The sequence below is a fragment of the Tenebrio molitor genome, chromosome 5 (genome assembly GCF_963966145.1).
Source record: "Tenebrio molitor chromosome 5, icTenMoli1.1, whole genome shotgun sequence".
NCBI lineage: Eukaryota > Metazoa > Arthropoda > Insecta > Coleoptera > Tenebrionidae > Tenebrio > Tenebrio molitor.
The window spans coordinates 10123623-10140927 of record NC_091050.1 but is presented as its reverse complement, the minus strand read 5'-3'; the positions used below and the strand labels follow the sequence as shown (position 1 = coordinate 10140927).

The 17305-nt window shown below is 38.6% G+C and overlaps 1 protein-coding gene across 1 annotated transcript in view; it reads left to right on the top strand.

Moving 5' to 3' along the window:
* Nlg2 (Neuroligin 2) overlaps positions 1 to 17305 on the top strand; it is a 183637-nt gene that overhangs the window by 124353 nt on the left and 41979 nt on the right. The window contains exon 6 of the mRNA XM_069048059.1: positions 2698 to 2886. Within this exon, the coding sequence (XP_068904160.1) occupies positions 2698 to 2886 (189 nt within the window). The remainder of the gene's footprint in view (positions 1 to 2697; positions 2887 to 17305) is intronic.

Sequence of the window (17305 nt, the reverse complement as noted above, 5' to 3'; positions counted from 1 at the left end):
GCAAGTAAACTTTTTTATAGCAAAGTAATAATTTTGCACTTTGGACTGGGAACATTTGAGGACATCGCGTGATGAGCTAACTTTGTTAATAAAGTCCGTCCTGTACTCGACTGTATCCTTGAAATATCCTCGAGCATATTATTGGCCGATCCGGACTCCATGTATCACTTTCCGCTCCGTCTAATTAAATTTTTAGGCGAGTCTGAAAGAAAGCGCCCTGTGATTCGTTTGAGATTTGTTGAGAAGGTCCGGTGAAATTTTTAATTAAATAAACATTGTAACGGGAGAAAATTTCATTATAAACTTTTGTCGGCGTATTATGCAAGGACCGAATCGATATTTGAAGCCGTTTCCGGGGGCGCGTCCGGGGTGTCGTCTATTTTCCAATCTGTTAAATCGTCCTCGGGAAAAAATGTGATTTATTTATTGCATCCTAATAATCAGCGACTGCTTTGTGTGAAAAAGTTATTTACAATCGGCTGATATATTGCAGAGCTTTGAGTCAATTTCGTTTGATGTTTTGATGGGTCGAAAGCCCTCCGGAACATTTCCAGGCGTATCAACCGCGGTGATCTCCCGCCACGCCGTGTCAACAACATTCCGAAAAAGTCCCTGCGCGGGTTAATGGGTTAATGGCGAAGTTGGGTGATTGATTGCGAGATATCCACGAGGCCTACCATTGTTTCGGGTTCAATGGAAGACGCGCCCGAGGTCTAGGTGCTAATTGCTTTATCATACGGCGCTAGTATTTAAGTGGGTGAGCTCGCACAATATAGCCATCACGCGAACTTAGTTCTCCTGACAAATTAGCAAAATAAACTGGCTCAAGTGCCGGAAACAAATGGACTAAAAACAATGCCCTCGCAAACTATATGCATCTTATTAATTTAATTACAATGTTGGCACCGCTAGTGCTCGACTTAATTTATAAAAGCTTTTGTAGGCAGGTTGCAGGATTTACGTTTACAATGTGGGGCACGCGGAACAAAATAACCTCTTGCCCCATTGTAACTGAAACGGGCTCGTTAATCACCCCCACACGCCGACTTCCAAACGATTTTTAATTTCATTTGCACCTCCGGACGCTGCTCCCCCCCTATACGTAATAAAATAATAAATTTCACCGAACGAGGGGGCGAGTTGAACGCCGCTCGGCCGGGCAAGATTTTTATCTCATTTGAAAATTACCGAACGACGGTAGCGACACCCTTACATTTCACGACTGCAAACCCTCCCAAAATTGTTTTCCGATTATTATAATACCCCCCCAAAAAAAAAGAATTATACAGAAACCTACCCCCAAAGCTGGGGCGCACCAGAGAGTACCTTGCAACAGTTGATCCCTAGCTTTTTACCCAAATGGTTGTTGGAGGAAATCTTTCCGGGAGATTACGTAGTACGAGGAGGTATTGCTAAATTCTTAGCCTGACAGTAGAAGTTTTTGATTCTCTCATGGGCTGTGACCTTGGAAATATTTGCACGAAGGCGGAGCGATAAACCAGTGAAAAATCTGTAAATGAAAACTGAAAACGTCGACCACTATAACACGTGGAAGTACCGATATTCGTCGTTTGCGCAGATATGACTCATAGCCCATGAGAAAATCAAAGACCTCTAAAAATATCTCCGAACAATTTTCATTTTTGCATTTTTTAAATTTAACTGAAATGGTACGAAAAGTGTTTCTAGTTTGCTGCGTTAATGAACATTTTCATTTCACTTTAACGGAAAGCTCAAGCCTCGGAAAGCCACAAAACACGTGTTGCCCACACTTGCCAACAAATCTAGATTACCAATTCATTCAGGGACATGGTCACAGAGACACAGATATTCTAGGACGCTCTCATTAAAATTTCTTTTGATTAGAGTACACAAAACGCCACTCGAACGGGAGTTCGTTAAGGGGCAGCAAGCGAAAGCCTAAATTGAAATTTCTTAGACTCCGTTGTGAGAAATGTGTGCAATATGTAAGAGCGTTTAAAACCTGAAAGCTGACGTTTATTCGGTGTTTTAAAACGGAAAGACAAAAGCGCGGGTTGAATGGGAAAAGCTTGATGAAAAAATGGTAGTAGGGCAGTTTTTAATAGAATATCTAAAGACATGTTGATGGAAATAAACTCTAAATAATTTTGCTCTCTGAAAATTGTTTATCTACGCTGAAAACAGGCCGTGGTGTGTGCTGAAATTTTAAAGAGTCATTACAGGAATAAAAGAGGCAATTTGTTTCAGCTTATGCCGCTTTTTACGAAGACGTGAAATAGCCAAGGCTCTCTTTACTGCCTCGCCAATATTAACAGCATGTTAAAGTGTGGAATGTAAATGCACGACTTAGTGTTTAATATTTGCGATGAAACAAAAACAAACGAAGAATCGTTTGCATTTGGCAATTAATTTTGTGGAACATGAAACGTTGTCAAAATTAATTTTGGTGGTTTTGTTGGAAGAAGCTTTCGACAATTTCATCGCCGTTTCCTGCAGTTTTGTTTGTACCCCGAAAAGCCATTTCCGATACAATCGAATATGATTTTTTTGTGAAGTGGCCCCGGAGCCGGCAGCACCTGAGCGCCCGCTCCCGGAGTAATTGCGCCGTGTTTATGCACACGCTGAATGCAGAATATTTTTGCATGTAGTTAGCGGCCTTTTGAAATCCGTCTCTTTCATCTGCGTTCCAGTTAATCATTTCGGTTTTTGTTTCAGGTTTTCTTAAGACCGGTACTAAAGGTAGCGCCCAGGGGAATTTCGGCCTAATGGATCTGGTGGCGGGGCTGCACTGGCTTAGGGAAAATCTACCAGCCTTCGGAGGTGATCCCGAGAGGGTGACTCTGATGGGTCACGGCACCGGTGCCGCCCTTGTCAACTTTATAGCTGTGTCTCCCGTAGCAAAAGGTAACAAGCAAATATTATCAACGACCTCGGAGGCTCGGCCCTTCCTCTTTCGTGTTACAAATCAGTAACGACTTTTAACGGTCTTCCGGGATGAGGGATTTATTGTATCTGGCAACGTTAAGTCCCGGATTCGCCGACCACGCCACCTCGTTAACGCCAACAACGAAAGTTGACGGAAACTGCCTCGTTGCGGAGGGCTCGCGCCATTTCCAAAATAATTTGATAATCTAACTCACCCAATAAAAAATAAACAACAAAACAAGAGCAAACAAAAAATATGAACAAAACATATTTTGCCTCGTTACCCAACAAAACTCTCAACAAACAATTTTTTTTTAATCTTGTTCTTTTCTTTACGAATCATTAAAAAATAAAAGACTAAAAAAACATAATTTATTATATGACAAATTTATCCCGGGAAATATTCAGTTTCACTTCTTGCAAATTTTCATAAAAATATTTAACGTTACTGTCGAGGAATTCTTTAATTTGTTCCTTTAGTTATTCCTTGCGCGTGGCAAATTTTATTGAGCGCCCACCTCTTGCAAAACAAATTTTATTCTAAATCTCCCCTGTCCTTATTAGAGAACCGGATCCATGTACCCCATTATTCCACCAGTTAGATCCTTGTAGCTTCCATTTTACACGAAAACTCTCTATTAGTTCTTACATGAAATATAGAGCAAATTCAATCCGAAGCTGAACTATCTACATCAAGCCAGTTGCTGTATGAGCCTAGAGCTGTCTCTTCGTGGTCTCTGGTTCAAACTATGTACCTAGCGGTTGAACGGATTCCAGGTTTGAGCGGTGAAATTCCGGCTATCGGATTAGCTTCGTTGCATATTAATGCCCTTCCGGTGAAGAACACGAAATGGCCGAGTTAAATGCTTAATAATCGTGGTTGTTTGTTTTTGTTATTTGTCAGGTGTGGCCCTTTATTGGCGATCGTATTTGTTCGCAATTCTGTTTCGTTCAGGAAATCGTAATCCGGAGTTAGGGATAATATAATCCCATCAAACAAAAAATTACTTTTCTAACGTCCGCGTCACATGAACGATCTGCAATTTTCGATGCGGACTGGTGTTGTTTGTTGTGCTGTGTACACAATTTGTCGACGTCGACAGCAGATTGAAAAACTCCTATCGGGGAATATCGTCTTTAACGGAACACTTTCAGTGATGTGTTACTGCTGGGAAAGAGAGTGGAAGCGGTTTTGCAAAGATTAAGAAAATATTAGCTCCGGAATACCGGACCGGGTGAGAGGAAATTGCAAGTTTTGCTGCTGGCGAAAAAATTCCACATACTGGAGTAATGACGCACCCAAAATGTTAGTTAGTAAGTTGATTGGTACATCATATAAGAAGTGCTAACAGTTCGCAGGGTTACTTTTATCAACAAGTGAGAAAAAGTGGGAGAATAAGTACTTACTTTTGACGTTAAGTAACGTCTACGTAAGGGGGTCAGAAACGACAAAGAAACAACACGGAACAGTCTCACCTTCTAAACTAAGCCTCGCAGGTGTACCAAAACGAATTTTCTTCAGCACACCTCTATACAGAGTACGAGCCTAACATGTATGCAACCCAAATTACACTACAGGCACCATGGTTTTTGTAATGTAAATGTACAGGGTGCCCATTTTATCTCTTCCCGCCTTACGGTTTAGCAATAGGCAACACATAATACATTGCACAGATATCTTGGTGGAAATTATTTATTTTTTAAAATAACAAACATAGTTAGCCAAAGTGAAACATTTAATATGCCACAAAGTGACGTACGCATAACCTAATAATTTAAACTAGAATTCCTCTATTTCCAAATTTTTGAAGTATTTGATGACTGATGTCATCCATGATGGTAATATTCAATGCAACCTTTGTAAAATTTTCAAAAACATTTTTTTTTAACATCTCCGAAAAGTAAATTGTGTTGCCTATTTTGTAGTTTTAAGGCGGGAACCGATAAAATGGGCACACTGTAATTAGGGTTTCATGTTAGGCTAGTACGGCTCGTACAACCCTGTATAGTGTCACGGTGAAGATGTTTCTCTTGAAGTGACGTTCATGAATATGTAAAAAGATACGCAAATGGCGAAAATGACACGTCAAAAAATATATTGAAGAATTTTCTACCAAAGATTATACAGATTATACTTTGCAAATGTATTGTGGGTTGCATTTTCAAACCGTCAGGATCATTATCACTCGTGAAAAACCCTCGGCAACGAGTTCAAACCCTCCTTGCACGTCTGTGCCCCTACCAAGACATTTTTGTTATTTTATTCAGTTGGTCTGGAACATGCTGCTACAATTGAACATTAACGTAACAATTGCCTTTATCGTCTTTACTAGGTGCACCTAGTGTTGTTAAGTACAAGAAACTTGTTGCTTCGCTCTGGCTAGTCAAAGCACCTTTGTAAGCTCTGCTTTTTAACTCCGTGATGTTAATTTGAAATGAAAAACCTTCTCTGGAGTCAATCGAAAAGGTAGAACCCGAACCCTCTAATTTTGCAATTTCATCAGAACTGGTTTAAATTTAGTGAAATTTAATTCGATGTTTTTACTGCGCCATATCGTTCATTGCCTCGGATCGACCAATCGCATTACCGACCGGAGTACTCTGTAATTGAACCGTGGATGGCCCTTGGTGCAATCGACGCAAAACCTGGCCTCGCCGCCGTAATCCCACCCCATCACATAAGGAGAATTATAAAAACATTGCAGTGGCAATTCGGAATCCGAAATGGGCCGATTTGCAATTCCATCAATTGCTCAACAAGAACAGCCGCAATATAAACGTAAATTGCACGGGAAATTTTAATCAAATCTTCCGACACGTTATAATCTACATATTGAAAATTTATTAGAACTCAAATATTCAAAAACGAGCGGCGCCGTCTATCAGACCCGGCAGATTTGCATAAAAAATGCACTTAAATTACTTTTGATTTCCCCAAACGTTTACTAAAATATGAAATTATGTTCTTTGAGGGCAAATTGCTTTTTTCTGCCGAATTAAACTGTTTGCTAGTAATTCATTAGCGTCCGAATCGTTTGATCTCGGAACTGATTCAAAGTCGCTTTATTACATTTTTCCCCCACAAAACGATTTCTATCAAAGCGTACTCACGTATTATACATTTTTATTGGATATTGTGTTGTTCCCAATCCTTTTGTATTGCAGCAACCGGCAGCTAACAGGTGCTGAAAGCGCTTTCAGCGCACTAAGAAACTTTTTATCGCCACTTTTAAATTGAATATTTTTGCATGGTTGCCCAGATTTCTTTTTGCAATCAATCTGTCGGTGGATTGTTCACAACTGCCGCGATCCAATTAAACAGTTATTAACGACACCTACCTACCATGCATTTTTTTTTACAAAAACGTTAATTCGGTCAAATAAATCGACCTGCTCGTCTGGTGCGCTAAATTAATGCAGTGTAAAATGTTCCAGTTTAATGCGTTTAACGCAAATGTCACTATTTAGTTATAATTATGCAAAAATACAAATTAGTGACGATTATTGTGGACCAGCATTTAGATTAAATTAGTGCGAAAGTCGATCGAAATTCAAATTCAATTTAGCATTTTGTTTATAAAACCTCTGAAATTTTAAACAAATCGCCGTTTTTAATTTGATTAAATTTGAAGTTTTAAATGCTTTGCTGTGATTACTGAGAGTGAATTTCCTTTGTGAGAACCAAGCGGCGTCTGCGAACGAAAGCTGTTAGCTTTATGATTTTTTCCGTTGTGTTCTGAGAAAACTGAAAGAGTTCATTAATTTTTAGTGTTTGTACTTTGTGGCAGTTGAAACTTATAAAGTTTTGGTCCCTTTCCGCGTCGAACATTCGTATTGAGTCCCTGGAGGTTTTATTCGGCGTAAGCTCTTAAGGACGTGTAAATAAATGGAATCCTCCGGGCACGAGTTATTTATCCGAATACGAAATAAATATGTACGTGACATTGTTAATTCCAAGATAATTCAATAGAGAACGAGTCGATATCTCCGGAAATGGATGCGAAGCAGTAAAATCTTCCACATAATAAAACGTGTAAATAAACAATGGAAACTGGGTAGAGTAATTGATGAGTGCAAATATCGGTGACATGTTCCAACGAGCTCGGAACTTTTCCGCTTTCCTCCGTCTCTCTCTCTGCAAACGTCGTTCTGGATAAATTACAGTGTGGAACATTTTACGCCTTTTTATACATGACTTCTCTAGATAAAGTGGAGAAATATGTCCTTGTGCGTTTCTGCATCATGTGAAGTGTATTATAGATTTTCTCAGGAGGTAAAAACTACATTTAATCATGTTGATGGGACCGTCATGCTGAAGCGCCAAAAGCGACAAAAAGAGGGCCATTTTTTACGGCTCGTTCCGAAAATCGGCTCTGCTGCAGAATGCATTTGAGGGTTAAAATGTGCCAACTGAGTGTCATGAAGCTGGACGAAAATTATTCGCAAATACTCACATGTGTGAGAATAAATCGGAAATACTCACATTGTCAAATTTTATACAGAGGAGGCAACAAATCTCAACAGATATCCTTAAGCCCAGGCAACTATGATGAAACAAACATTTATAATAATCCTATAGATGGAAATACAGGGTTATTATAAATGATTGTAGTCGAAGCAAGCCATGCCCATGTTATGAAATTTGTGCCGCTCTATACAAACATAACTCTAATGTGGCGTGAACTGTCAATAGTGTCAACTGTGTGAACGGTGTGGATTCACTTATTCACATAATTTTGATCATTTTCGTATGGAGCGGCAACCACAAATACACTTAGTTTTCACGCCAACTAGACTACAGTTGAAAGTTTATCGAGAACTCTGTGCATGACCAACTTCATTAAACTATGTTATGGCCATTCCAATTCCATTAAAATGCGCTTCGTATGAAGTATGTTGTGGATAGTGATGAAGTGGTGACATCTGTTTGCTAGACATCAAGGTAAAATTGCCGTCAAATTTGAAATTTTGTCAATCAAAAAACTCTGAAAATGCTCATTAAATGCATTATTTGTGGCAATTCTGAAAAACCTTTATTTCAATTTCCCAGCGGCAGTGGAGTTAGAGCTGAATGGTTTGAGGTTCTTCGGGAAATTTGTGGTACTAGAAAAGAAATTTGTTAACATAGTTTAATGAAGTTGGTCATGTGATGGAAATGAAGTGGCGATATCTAGTGAAATTTAGAATAACCACACATTAAAAAGTTAAATATCAGGTTATGTTATATGCCATTTCATTGTCAAAAACTGTCAGTTTATACTTTTATGACGACGAAAACGTATAAACTGACAGTTTTTGACAATGAAGTGGCATATAACATAACCTGATATTTAACTTTTTAAATGTGTGGTTATTCTAAATTTCACTAGATATCGCCACTTCATCTCCATCATCGACTTGTCATTTGGTTTACTTTTTTTCGACATTTGGAATGGCCATAACATAGTTTAATGAAGTTGGTCATGCTCTGTGTTTTGACGGATTTTTCTGCGGACGTTTTATCACGCGAACCAAACATGAGATGTGAAAATAATGGTTGCAGTTTATTAAAGAAAATCTGTAAGTTTGAGCTCGGAATGAAACTGAAGTCATAAAATGAAGAGAGCGATCGGCCGCGTCCCCCTTTCTTTGTTTATGGTTGGAAGATGGGCCAAGATTTCCAGGATCTGGTCAGATTGTCTCCGGTTTTAATAATATACGCTTACAAACTGGTAAATATTGAGTATTTGGGTCAGGGCTTCCATGTTTATTTTATGCGAACGAGATATCGAAAGAGAAGGGGCGTCCCGTGAAAGCGGTACGTTTAGATTGAAGATGTCTTTGGAAGATCGCGCGTGCATTTTTAACACAATCCGGTTTTAATTTATTTGATGGGGCACGAATCCGGCGACGATGGACCGGAACGCTCCGATATCGGGAGCGTCTTCCGCCCCCTGGTATTTATTTCCGGCCACATACTTTCCAGTCATTCCAATTTAACCGGAAAAACTTTGGAATAAATTGGCCCTGTTGAAGCACACACACCCCGGAATCAAATCAATTTTCGGGGGTGCGACTTTTAACGGATCTTGTTTCCTGCGAGTTTGTCACACTGTCACATTTGCCAAATTCCCCGGAATTGTCACAACTTTAACTCGAACGCTTAATACATTCCCTGTTTGTTTCCGCTTTTAGGGTGGAAATGCACAAGATAAATAGGTACAGTGGGTTGTTTTAACGGGACGGGTTCCAGCCCCAAATTACTACACGCTAAATATTGATGAATGTTTAACGAAGTGGAGTCTTACTTAAATAAAGACATAATCAAGGGGGATGACGACGGGACCGAATATTCAACCCGGCGAAATCATCGCAGCTCTTACGATCCGAATTGAACGGCTCCTTTGAGAGGTGTTAGTCCGAATGGCTCCACATTAAAAAACGAATTTGCACGCCCTCCAACAAAAGCAATTTTGTTTTATTTCGTTCCGAAGGAATAAATAAAGGAACAGACTTTCCGATTGTCTGCCACCGGCAAACAAATTTAAAAAACGACCGAAAAACTCGATAATTCATATTACTATTCTAAATGTGCCCCAAGCTGAATCCCTAATGCTGTGTGGGATACGGACACTGCCTAAATTACGTTTATTACGAAACATTTCTATAGTCTTGGAGATGTAAATTATCCACGAGACATCTTTCAGTTCTTATTTGAGAATGGTGCATCTCGCAATAAAACTTTAGAAGCTCTTTTATAGTCTCTGTTAAAAATAGAAAACTAGTTATTTTGTAACAGCCTTAACGGTTTCTTCGGTGAAATTTTCAATGTAATCGAAAGAATCTGCCTCATAAAACAACGTTCATTGAAGATTTTTAGATGAAACGTTTTCGATTCGATTAAAGAAAATATATTAGACTGTCAATGAAAAATCACTCTGGTCAATTTTTCAAAAAGAATAGAAGTTTTTTCCATCAAATGTCAGTAAAATATGACATTATACTGCTGGATTGATAATGATAAAGTGTCGCTTCATTGCCGTGGCATCTGACGAACTAACGAGCGGCAAGTAAAGTGATTATCTCCGTTGACGAGCGGCAGATAAAGTGATTGTTTCCGCTGACGAGCGGCAGATAAAGTAAACTAGCTAAATGATTTGAAATTCCTAACTCAAATTTTTACAAATTCGTTTCTGAATCTGACATATTGAAAGCTAAAGTAAACAAATGAGAATTTAATCAAGAAACTTGTATCCGAATTAAAACTTCCTCTGTAGAACGAAAAGTACAAAAAGACACATTACATATTTATATTTGTACTTTATTGAAAACCAAATTGTAAAAATCCATTTACACCTAATAAACATTTCAAATTTACTTTGCTGGGTATTTGGGGTAAGATTTTTCCAGAGAGCCTGGAACGTGTTGTCTACGATATTAACCGACATTTCGAGCCCATTTGTCCGGCAGAATTTCGATTAGAGCCTCTTGTATTTGCTGACGGAACTTCATGCGCTTACTAATTCTCGTCCTTAATTTTCTCCAGTAAAGTTATATTCTCCCGGTGCCGCTCCTGTCAATATATTAGAGTAATCTGTATTGTACGTGAGCCTTGAGGCAATAAAAAACTTTCGATCTCTCCCAACTTCTATAATATATTTTGTTTCCAATTTTTACCTTTGACTTGGGTCAAGTGCGCCTCATTTATTTTCAGAGGCAATTATAAAACCCATCGTTCAACCTTCACGTTTCTCTTGATCCCTATAGATTATTCTTGCCGGGCCTTTATAAGCGAAAGGTAGTTAACAGGACTGCCGATAGGTAATGATTAATTTGACCAAGAGCTCTTGACCTTTGGGGGCGAAAGGGCCGGCCCGGCCCAAATGTCCAATCCAGAACCTACCTACTCCGAAATCTACTTACATCATTATATAATCGGGAGAGAATTTATGCTAATGAGAAACTTCGCTCCTTTATAAAGACGCATTAAGTCGGATGGATTAGCGAAGACTATCAAGTTCCAGGTTATAAAACGGCGAATCCAAAACACTGCTACTCGAACCATTGAAACCCAAGAACACTTTTAAGCTCCGTACACTAGTTTCCCCACTTTGATATTTATTTTAATAAGGATAACGCGAGCAACGTATTTGTATCAAAAACAAACCCAAACAAACTACCCAGAGCTTTTTCCATATAATATCTCAGCGATTTGCTCAAAATGCTTAAAGCTAGCTGGGGATAAAAGCACACGAATCGGAATGAAATTGATGAATATTAGCGGAAGAAGATGCGGATAGCGTTCAAGGTTGAAGTTTTCAGGGAATATGTTTTCCTAGATCATCGTCTATTTCAGCGTTTCAGACCCTTCGTTAAAGATTGATGGATAAAATTAAACGGCTTTGATAGATATTCCGGTCTCGATATTTTCAATATCCCCCAAACAGTTTCTCCAACGGGGAGGTTTTACCCTTCAAAAAGGCTCGAAAGGGTGACACTGCATCTTTTAAGGCGTCAATAACCAAACATGTTAATTAGAAGAAAAATATTCACGTGGAAATATTTTCTAATTCTAGATTTCCAAATAAATATTCATCTGTAATGACACAACAGACATGACACCAACATTGGTGGTGTTCATTAACCAAAGCTGCTTAGATTATTATGAAAAGCTGTATTAAATACGTGGAATAGGATGAAAATAATGTGATTACATGAATAAAGCACATAAAACCAAACATACTAGGACAAAAGCTGCACAGAAAATTTGTACAAACAAATAGATCTATAGAATGAAATAGATTATGAAATAAATACTTGTTTTGTAGCTGCTGCAAATAAAAAGCATTTGTAGTTCCGATTTTTTGTGATTCTAAATGTGTTAGCACCTTCAAATAGTAAAAAAAGGTTCTGGTTTGGTTTTCCACAATGAAAAAATATTCTTAATACATAGTTATTTGTGTACCAAGGCCAAAAAGTGCATCTTTTTTGTCCGAGTCTGAGTTTTCTGGCCGAGGCGCAGCCGAGGCTTAAAAACAGGCGAGGCCAAAGTTTCTGAAGTAACTCTGAAAGGTGGAATTTGCATTTAAGAAACTGGTCCCATCGGAAATATAAAAATACTGAACCAAATGGTAAATAATTTGAAAAACAAAAATAAAAATGTTTTTTTTAGGAAACAATATTTATTTCATTATATTGCAGAAACATCTGTATACCATTTGTGTTGTTGAATAAAATATTGAAACAATACAAATAAAAATTCGTTTTTTCTTTAATGCATCCGCATCGATCTGACTCCCCCAGGACGACATCTTTTTAACGTAACTTTTCCGCTTATTTACGAGGTTATTGCTACTTTTCTAACACAAACACTTTAATTCGAATCCAGAGCGGGCTTTACCCGGGGGGCAACAAGACAATTATCTAGACGCAACACCCTCCCCGAATCTGACACAGGGAGATTTTATTATAAGGTAGGTTATCTTATACTCCGTGCCCCGTCACATCTCCTAAACACCCCCTCGGGTGCTTCCTGTGGGAAACTCTGTAGCATGACACACAGCTCGCTCAGACAGCTGTGTATTCCAGAAATAATTACTTAAAATGGGTAAATATTATCCGAGGTTGGCACAGATTTAAATGATGTGCGCCTAAACTTGGAGCGATAATAAAATTCGCCTTCACTATCCATCCCCCTAATAGCTTTTCTTTCTAAATTATTAAACAGTTAATGCAGGGAATTTATGGTTTAATTCGCCGCCCCCCTATATTTACAACGTGTACCTGAAACAAATTGGTAGAATTTTTCAACGCGCGCAACAAACAGACTGAAATGATCACTTGTCATTGCTATTGTAGGGGTGGCATCAATTATGCGGACGCGAGGGTGGGAACTGGTCCAAAACGAGGGGTGGTTGTTGACTTAATGTCGCCCATTTAAGGTCCATAAGTGCCCATAAACGGTATCGATTTTAAGAAAGGGTAGAATTTATGCAAGTATTTGACGCCCGCCCCCCGATATTCGCCGCTGCGGTACAAAAGCCCAGTCCGCGATATAAAACGGACGGCTATTCTGTTAAACTCATATAAAAGCCCTATTACGAACTCAACTTTTCTCTTTACTCTGACCGCTATTGCGAATAAATTTTTTCGGCCTAAAATACAAACGTGCCTGGGCACGTAGGCAACCATCTATTCAATTTGGAACCGACACCTAAGCCCAAATAATAATAAATTTGCAGAATTGATTGCACCGCTTCTATTTAATTAAACCGGATCGGTTTATTCCCGTTTGATCCTTTATGTAATGGCTGAGGAGTAATATCGGAAAATAATCAAAGAAATAAAGAGTGGTAATCACATCGACCTGGTTTGCTTCCCCACTTCGGGGGAATTTTATCACTTCTGAGTTCCGAAACCGCCTTTGTTGTCTATCCCGGGAGTCCCAACACTAGCTGAAAGCCAGTCAATTGACCAAGGAAATCGTAGAATTGTACCACTTAAAAGCTATCCTATAACAGTAAATCCACCAAACCAAAATTGGGTGGCCATCCGAGCCGCCGCCAATATTTGTTCGATTAATTTAGATCGGTCAACCGACGCATCCATTCTTTCCACCAAGAATGAACGACATTTAAATTCTACTGACAGAATAATACCACAGAATTAATTGAATTTTTTCTACAAGAGTCAAACGAATTTTTTACTAAACTAATTTGCCAGCACACCAGAGGCTTCGGATTTACTTTTAATTAGAAATTATACGTTGAACCTAGTTGAAATGAGAAGAGCTTCGGCGGAGCTGTAAATGCATAAAGCTCACGACACGTGCTTTGTTCTTCTTGCTGCAAAGAAATATAAGCGATAAACTTTCACGTATGACTCTTGAGATCTAGGATGTAACTGCCATCATTTCAAGTGAAAGGAAATCGAAGCTTTCGTGTTTAACGCAGAAAGACTTTATGACCAACTCCTAATGCAATATCTCATGACTAAATAAATGCAGAATGTTTCTTGTGAAGAGTATATTTAAAATAAATTATCAATACGTATCATGTATTGTTGTGTACACCTTGGCCGCGAATCCTTTAACATCCTTGAGATTGTCTTGCCTCGGCCGCAAGCGGCCTCGGCGACAATTTTTCTCTCGGTACGTTGAAGAATAAAACAACGGCCGAATTAGAAGCAACGAAAACGAAGAATTTGTAGTATTTTGAGCTTCTTGTTCTGTTAATCGTGGTGAAATCCTGGCGCAGGAGTTAATCGGCTTGGGCTTGTCCGTTGATTTTTTGGTGGCAGCCATAACTTTTAGGTCCGGGCGTGGAACGATAAAGTACCATAAAGACGCCGCCGTCGGCCATTTATAACGACGTCGAGTCGAATTATAAAAATACCTCTAACGGCAAATAAACGGCATTATCGTGATGTATCGGAACACGAAGTCGTTTTTACAAGCCATAAAGAATACGTGACCTTTCCGGAAATAAAACACACACACGTAAAAAGTCGACTTCCGGTGAGAGTCATCGGCAGGCTGTTTTTAAATGAACAAGTAAAGCTCGCATTCGGAAAGAGGCTTCAGACACTTAGGCTTAGGAACGAAGATGGATGAGGACGTATCTTTAAGCCAACAATATGGACAGCTGAATTGAAAGCGTCGGGCCTGCACACTACCATTCAGAGAAACAACTTACAACCAAAATAAATCTAGCTTTCCAGTGAAATGAACCTGCGAGATCCCCGTGTCTCATATCACTGCGAAGACCCAATATGTATCGGGCTTAAAAAATAAATTCAATTTTGCCGGGTCGGCACAGTTTTGTCGCGCTTTTCGGGAACGGGCTTGACCAGACTGATGCGAATTGACAGGCGTTAAACAAGATCTAAGCCAATCTACCTGCGAATTCCTTGGCTTGCTCTCGGCCAAATTGCAAATGTCTTCTCTCGGGAGACTGCTCCGAGGAAAAGTTATGCACAAACGAGGGCAGAACTTACGAACGACGTCGCATCTTTTGTGATCAATAAGGAAGGCGACTAACGAGAAAAACTTACGATAGAATTCAAGGCATCGATTGTTGGAGGATGAGAATTATATCACGTAACTTAAATAAAATTTAATATGGGGGACGAAAAGTTATTCTTTTTCGGACGCTGAACCGTGGCGCCATCTGTGGGTCTGTTTTGTAAGTTAACAACGGAACCGACAAAACCGACAATATTGCAATAATTAGCATAAATTATGTAAATAACTATGTAATTGTATTGCAAATAGTAAATTTCTAGTTTTGTTGGCAAGCTGATAACAAATACTGTAAAAAATTGTTAATATGTTTTAATAAATATATCTATTTGAAAAAGATAGATAAAAAATAAATTTGTAATTTTTCCAATGATGTTTTCTTTTGCTTTGTAGTTCATGCGGTCGCCTAAAAAATTTAATGCGCACCTTTACCAAAAGCCTTTTCTCCTCGCCTGTTTTCAAGCCTCGGCTGCGCCTCGGCCAGAAAAATTAATCTCAAACTAAAAAGATGCACTTCTTGGCCTTGATACACAAATAACTATTACTTGAAAGTAAATTAAAATGATGATACCAGTTAATGTAAGTTTATCGAAATACAGAAATTATAAAGAAATTACAGAGACGCGATGTGTTGTTCCATTAAGAGAACTCTCTCAGAAGAGGTACATTTTTATGGTTGCTCCCCGTAATGGCTGTTTCATAAAATTAAATATAATAATATTCCCTGAATTAAAAGAAAAACTTCATGATGTTTATTTTCGAGACGATGAAGCAGGGATGATGAAGGTAAATGAGTTGCTCCAGGCAACAACAAACAAGAGCATCAAAGCACTTTAACGTTGGTACTCCAAGATACTCAATTTTTATCGTATTAGGTAAATATGTTGTCAAAATATTAAATATTTCCAACTCGTCAATGATAAAGAATGACAATCAACCCTCACATTAAGGCAATATCTTTGTAACACCACCGGAAAAATCTAGGTTGGGAAAAACCTAGAAACAGACCAGGAACGCAAGAAAACAAACCAGGACTTCCAAAGCGGAAATGAGGTTAAGTTGACTTTGCGTTGACAACTTGTGAATATTTGAGAGTTTGCGATTAGTATTTCATGAATTTAAACGAGGTGGCAAAGTCCAGCGCCATATGCGATCCTACATTCTTTTATAGACAGTCCGTATATGAATATTATGTCAAAATCCTTCTGCAAAAATGAACCGTTTTCCCGTTCCGGTCAAATTTCCGCCTTTTTATAGAGATTTCAGTACACGACCCATATATTCCTGCAACGCGTAAAACAAACATTTTTAAACGTTATCAGCGCAAACCCCACATCAGAACCTCAACGAATACTTCAAATATTTAACAATTTTTACAAGCCGCATCTTGCGCCCTCATTTGATATGCGGCGATATGAGAACACCTCGGAAAAATGATACCCATCTGAAATTTTCATAAAACCCAAATATTTGAATTAGAGATGTTGCAGGCAAATCCTGTGACTCGCATTCGCGAACCGTAAATTTAATATGTACCGTATTGCATTCACTTAATATTGCGCTTTAATATTATTCTGCGAGCAGTTCCGTTGACGTGCATGGTTTGTTTAAACTTTGTCTGAAATTTGATAATATCCTCGTGTAATGCCGGGAATGCGCCGGTGGGACAATTAAAAACGCGATAAAACCATGAAGTATCTTGCACAAAAATGCGGAAATAAAATGTTATTTGTTTTGAAAGAGCGCAAGAAAAAATACAGGAGGGTTTATTCGTACGTAAAAGAAACAGAGCGGTCTTAAAATAAATAAGAAATAAAAGCACTTCTCCGTGCTCATAAACGTTTCATTTTTAAATGTTCTGCTTGATTTGAACCCATCCAGCTAAAACTTATCGTTATTTTATTAGATACTTACAAGTCAATTGCAGGAGCGGATCACAATAATAAATAATGAGCTGAGCCTCCAGGAAATAAACATCAAGGAGTTGGGGAGCCTGAGGGAGATTTCCCTTGATTTCCATCACGACGGATTTAAATTGTTAAGAAGAGAAACAGATCGCTTTTCAATTAAAAGCGACGTGTACGTTCGAACCGTTACAGCTTTTTCATTTCCTGAAATGTTTCATTTTGCATGTCTTTAAGTACCATGTAAAAAATTTTCCGCTATCGGGAAACCCATTGGGAAAACTTTAAGTAGCACTTATCTTAATGGAAAAAGAAAATGTTTGGGTCGCATTTACTGTCCCATTTATGACAATTATGTTGCATAAGTGACTTAGTAAAATTTTCCAGTGAAGGATAACCGTTGACACAAACTGCGACGAATTTGATGCAACTATTTCAGGATTTTAAACTGGACCTGAGGTCGCTTTGATGCGTCCAGAAAGATAACATTTACGTT